Genomic DNA, 5,154 nt, shown 5'->3' on the forward strand with positions numbered 1-5,154 from the left:
TGTAATCCAGTACACCACCAGGGCTCCTTTATACAGTGTTAGTACTATTGTAACATGATCAATCATTTGAGAAAAGTGTATAGCAGTATCCACTAAAACAAATTTTTTCTTTTTTCTTTTTTGTAACTATTTTAGGCCAGGTTTTCTAGATAAGCAAAACCAGTAAAACATGTATATTTATATATAAAGATAAGTTTATTATCTCACAGTCTTAGAGCCCTAAGTCCCCAGGGGAAGACAGAGGCAGAATTCCTCCCATGTGCCCGTTATATTGAGAGCAGACCACACCCCCAAGGAAGCATCCCTTCAATCCATTGGCTGCTCATCATAGAGCTAGCTACATCTGAATTAGGTTTCATCACCATGGTAATAAGCACATCCCAATTGCTTATTGTTGTTATTGTTAAGTGCTGTAGTGTTGGTTCGACTCATAGTGACCCTGTATAGGTTCCAACTCAAACTAGCCTTGTAGTCCAGTACATTAACCCACAACTGCTAAACCTCTGGAAATTGTGGACAGTTGACTCTGAATCCTAACTATTACAGTCCTCAACAATTCCATTCATAAATATGCTATTGCTGTTACATACCATCAAGTTGATTCTGAGTCGTAGTGAACTAAACCCTGAGCGGTCCTTCGCCATCTTCACAACTGTTGTATTTAAGTCCATTGTTGCTACACTGTGTCAATCCATCTTTTTGGGGAGGGGTCGTCCTCTTTTTTACTGAACCTCTATTTCACTAAACATGATGTCCTCTGAGGACAGGTCTCACCATCCCGACTTATAAGGAGCATTATGGCTATACTTCTTCCAAGACAGATGCTTGTTCTTTTGGCAGTTCTTGGTGTTTTCAATAGTCTTCTCCAATATCATAATTCAAATGCATTGTTTTTTATATGGTCTTCCTTATTCATTGTCCAACTTTCATATGCACATGAGGCAATTAAAAACACAAGGGCTTGTATTGGGGTCAGTTGCCCCTTACACCTCAAACTAATATCTTTATTCCTAAGTATTGTTGTTAAGTGCCGTCGAGTCGATTCTGACCCATGGCGACCCTGTATAGGGTTTCCAAGGAGCAGCTGGTAAGCTTGAACCACTGACATTGTAGTTCAAATGACTTTGCAGTCTGACGCATTAACCCACAGTGCCACACCAGGACTCCATTCCTAAGTATAGACGCAATAAAATGAATGTAAATGTTAAAAAGGGGTTTTGATATAGAGCTGGAGAATAAACACTGATATGCTAACAGCAAGAGTGGTACAAATCTATCAACCACTCCTCAGAAACCCTATACTTAGAATGGTTTGACGGCATTTAGCAACAAAAACAAAAAACAACCTGCGTAAGAATGTTTAATGTTTCACCATTCATCTGTCAATACACAGATAAAGAGTTAGTCATTGAACACAGCAAGGGAATACTGCATGGTTTAAAACCAGGAAAGATGTTTAATAAGAGCTTTCTGCTCCCGTAAATATTTACGGCCTCGGAAACCCTGTACAAGGTCGCTAAGAGTCGGTTCCAACTCCACAGCACATTAAGCACCCCAACCAATAGTAAAATAGAAAAGTTCAGTATCATTTCACAAATAGAATAATATACAACAATGAGAATGAATCAGTACTACATACACATCATGGGCCAATCACATGAAATACTGAAAAAGAAAGGTACAAAATGGTGACTATATATTATGCCATTTTTATAAAGTTCAAGAAGAGGCAAAAAATAATCTTTGGAAACGATTGGTAAAGTGTATCATGTGGTTCTGGCAACATATTTATTGGTCTGTGTTACATAGGTATGCTTAATTTTTAAAATTATTTCAGCTGTACAATGATGAATTTCTTATAAATTATAGTTTGTTCTGCTTACTTTTTTATCTTCATGTTAATGATGTTTCTTTTCTCTTGCCTTTAGGAAGTAGTTCTACTTTCTTCGGTTTTGGAGTCAAATCGAGTTGAAGCTTCTGTGTGTATGTGATCTCTCGGCCATGATAGTTTTATGTTCAGCGCTGACATCACCCACACTTTCAGCCCGCCTCCGCTCTCCGGTGATCTGCTTCTTGCAGGGTACACTGCCAGGCTGTATTTTCCCCCACCACGCGCCAAACTGCCTAGTTAACTGCCATTATTCCGACTGGAATCCAGAAGGTCACACCATGTTTAGCCTCTTTCTTCTGTTCTTTGGACTTATGGGAGTCTTGACAGGTTATGGTAAATTTTGGGGGAGAAAATGTCAGCTGAAAGTCCAAGTACATTTATCCTTAAAGCCCGAGCCCATCCCCATCACATGCTTTCCCCAACCAAAATTCACATTGGAATGAGGGAGGAGACTCCCCCTCTTGACCTGGGAGGGATGGGCGTCTGGTTGACGCAAGTGAACGCCTCAAGTTTGGAGGTTTAGATCTTGCTGTACCGAGGAAAATATTCCTAAAGTTGTAATTTTCAATTTAAGATTTATAATTATAGAAAGAAGTGGGGAATCGATGGAATTTGTAAAGATGACATGTAAAATGCAGAGTTTGCATTTAGATGTAGAAATATAGAAGGACCTTATTAGGTGGTGAGTGTTTTAATAATCCATTTTGCTCCTCACAGATCCCGTACAAGTGGGTTTACAAATTACAGTTCCCAAAAAACTGGGGTCAAGTGCAAATGAAGAATTTGAATCGCAAGTAATTAAGAATTATCTTTTATTTTTTTTCTTTTGTTTAGCTATTTGAAATCATTTGACTATGTAATTTCTAAGACATTAATTTGATGTTATCTATTCATAGCTCTGGTAGCGTAGTGGTTACAAATCGGGTTGTGAGCCTCAAGGTCAGCAGTTCGAAACTACCAGCTGCTCCGCGGGAGAAAGAGGAGGTTTTCTGCTCCTGTAAAGATTTACAGCCTCGGAAACCCTGTTCAGGGTCGCTATGGGTCGGAACCGCCTCGATGGCACTTAACTACAACAACAACAATTCATAGCTATTCAATGAATTTTTATTTGTGCTCAGATATTCTGAGGTGGAAACTGCTTTTTAATATTAACCAAGATTTAAAATGCTTATTAGGAGTATTCCGTGATTGTGCTGTCTTTCTGTTTATCAAAGCTCTGGTCTTTGTCTACTGAAATTCACCTCTCTCTTGGATAGTATCTATAGTTACTGCTTGGAGCTCTGGTGTGGCGCTGTGGCGCAGTTCAGACTGCAAAGCACTTTGAACTGCAAGGTTGGTAGTTCAAGCTCACCAGCTGCTCCTCGGAAACCCTCTACGGGGTCTCTATGGGTTGGAACTGACTCGATGGCACTTAACAACAACAACAACATCTCTACTTACTGCTTAAGAAGTCTGCTTACTGACCCCAGCTAAGAATTTTTCTGTCTTTTGCCCACCCCCAAAATAGCTTTGTGAAGATAGGTGATATCAAGGAGCACACTACCTGGTTTGATTTTGTGGTGTAGTGCATTCATAGTTTTGCTAATTTACTGGAAACGTACTAGTAATGAGAATGAATCCTCAGGACTATGCTGTTTTTCTCTGTGTGGTTTTTCTTTCTTAGATTAATTAAATCAGTTCTCCTAAATTCTAGACTATTTCTAACAGAAGTGAATTTGTGTTCCTTGAAACAATCTTTTTTTAAGGGGGTAGGATGGGAGGAGCTTGCTCATTGATGTGTTTATGGTTATTTGAATACAGTGATTCTCACAGAAATTTATTGTTTTCTTAAAACAGAGATTTAGAGCATAAGTGTCTTTTTCCAGCTGTATATTTGTTTCAGAATGCCTCACATGTTTACCATTTTAATAGAAATAAAGTCATTTAATTTTACACAAAGGCTTTTATGATATTCTGTGTCAAAACTGTAAACATACCTTTTAGGGGACTACCGATTATATTTGAACAAGTAAGCAATAGACTTCTTTTGGAGAGAATAACTTCACCTTAGATGTTACAAAACCATTTCTTGTTGTTGGTAAGCAGATATTAGTTCAACATAAGTGATAGCAGCAGAAAAAAAAAAATAAAAAGTCAGAATTACACACCTAAGAGGTATATTCTGTCAGTAAATTAAGAATTCTAAGTATGTAAAGTCTATGAAGGTAGATTTTTTCTATTTTGTTCCTTAACTTTTGTATCTCCAGTGCTTCATCAGAACAGAGCCTTTAGAGGAAGGCCCTCACTCTCTCTGGGCTCTGGAGGAAAGCTTTGTCTCTTCAGGTTTTGCTACCTGGCTCCTTGTAAAACTTCATGTATTTTACTCCATCTCTCCTCTGCTCCTTTGTTTAATCTCCTATCTCCAAAGGAATTGACTCACAATACACCCTAAACTAATTCTATCTCATTAACTGAAAAATAACAATTCTTTCCCAGTTTGAATTTTACAACACATCTTTTGGGGAAACATAATTTATAAGTTTTTTTTCCCTTATTTAATTGAATAATTATCAGTTAAAAAATTGTTATTGTTGTTGTTCAGTTTCATCAAGTAGACACCGACCCATAGCCACCCTGTATAGGATTTCCTAGAAGCAGGTGGTAAGCTTGAACATTGCAGTTAAAAAGACAAAAGTCGTGGATTAATAGAATTAGTGAAATTGAAAAGATTTAGCAAAAGAAAAAAGATGTAAAATATAAAAGATAAACAAAGAGAAATAGAAGATATCTGTTCAAATACACATCTAATTGGTATTCCTGGAAAAAAAAAAAGAGAAAATTATGAAAGAAAAGTATTACAAGGGTTAATAAGTGAGAATTGATATAAGAAGGTCTAGTTTTCCCCCATAAGTATAGTCAATTGGCTCAATTTCATCATTTACTGAAATAGCTTCCTTTTCCTTATCCTAAACTCTGATTCTTATAAATAAGTATCTATTTTCTTTATCTTAACAGCTTACGTCACCCTTGAAAATTTCTTTAACTATTTTTCATCAATACGTCTTGATGTAAACTTAAAATAGCTTGTCAATACAAATTTTCTATTGAGATGTTGATTGGCTTTATGATAGATTTATAGATTCATTTGAGAAGAACTGATATTTTTGCAATATTGAGTATGTATTACAATCAGGGAATGAGGTATATTCTGTCAGTATATTAAGAATTATTTAATTTCTCCTAGTATTGTATTATGTAATAACTTCCTCTATAGTGTCTTATAA

General features: G+C 36.7%; 1 protein-coding gene across 1 annotated transcript in view; it reads left to right on the forward strand.

The window, feature by feature from the left end:
- Positions 1 to 2,243: 2,243 nt before the first annotated feature.
- Positions 2,244 to 5,154, forward strand: part of LOC102832083 (disintegrin and metalloproteinase domain-containing protein 2-like) — a 66,480-nt gene continuing 63,569 nt past the window's right edge. The window contains exons 1-2 of the mRNA XM_006859989.1: positions 2,244 to 2,400; positions 4,886 to 4,938. Of these exons, the coding sequence (XP_006860051.1) occupies positions 2,244 to 2,400; positions 4,886 to 4,938 (210 nt within the window). The remainder of the gene's footprint in view (positions 2,401 to 4,885; positions 4,939 to 5,154) is intronic.

Source organism: Chrysochloris asiatica, unplaced genomic scaffold, assembly GCF_000296735.1.
Source record: "Chrysochloris asiatica unplaced genomic scaffold, ChrAsi1.0 scaffold00035, whole genome shotgun sequence".
Taxonomy (NCBI): Eukaryota; Metazoa; Chordata; class Mammalia; order Afrosoricida; family Chrysochloridae; genus Chrysochloris; species Chrysochloris asiatica.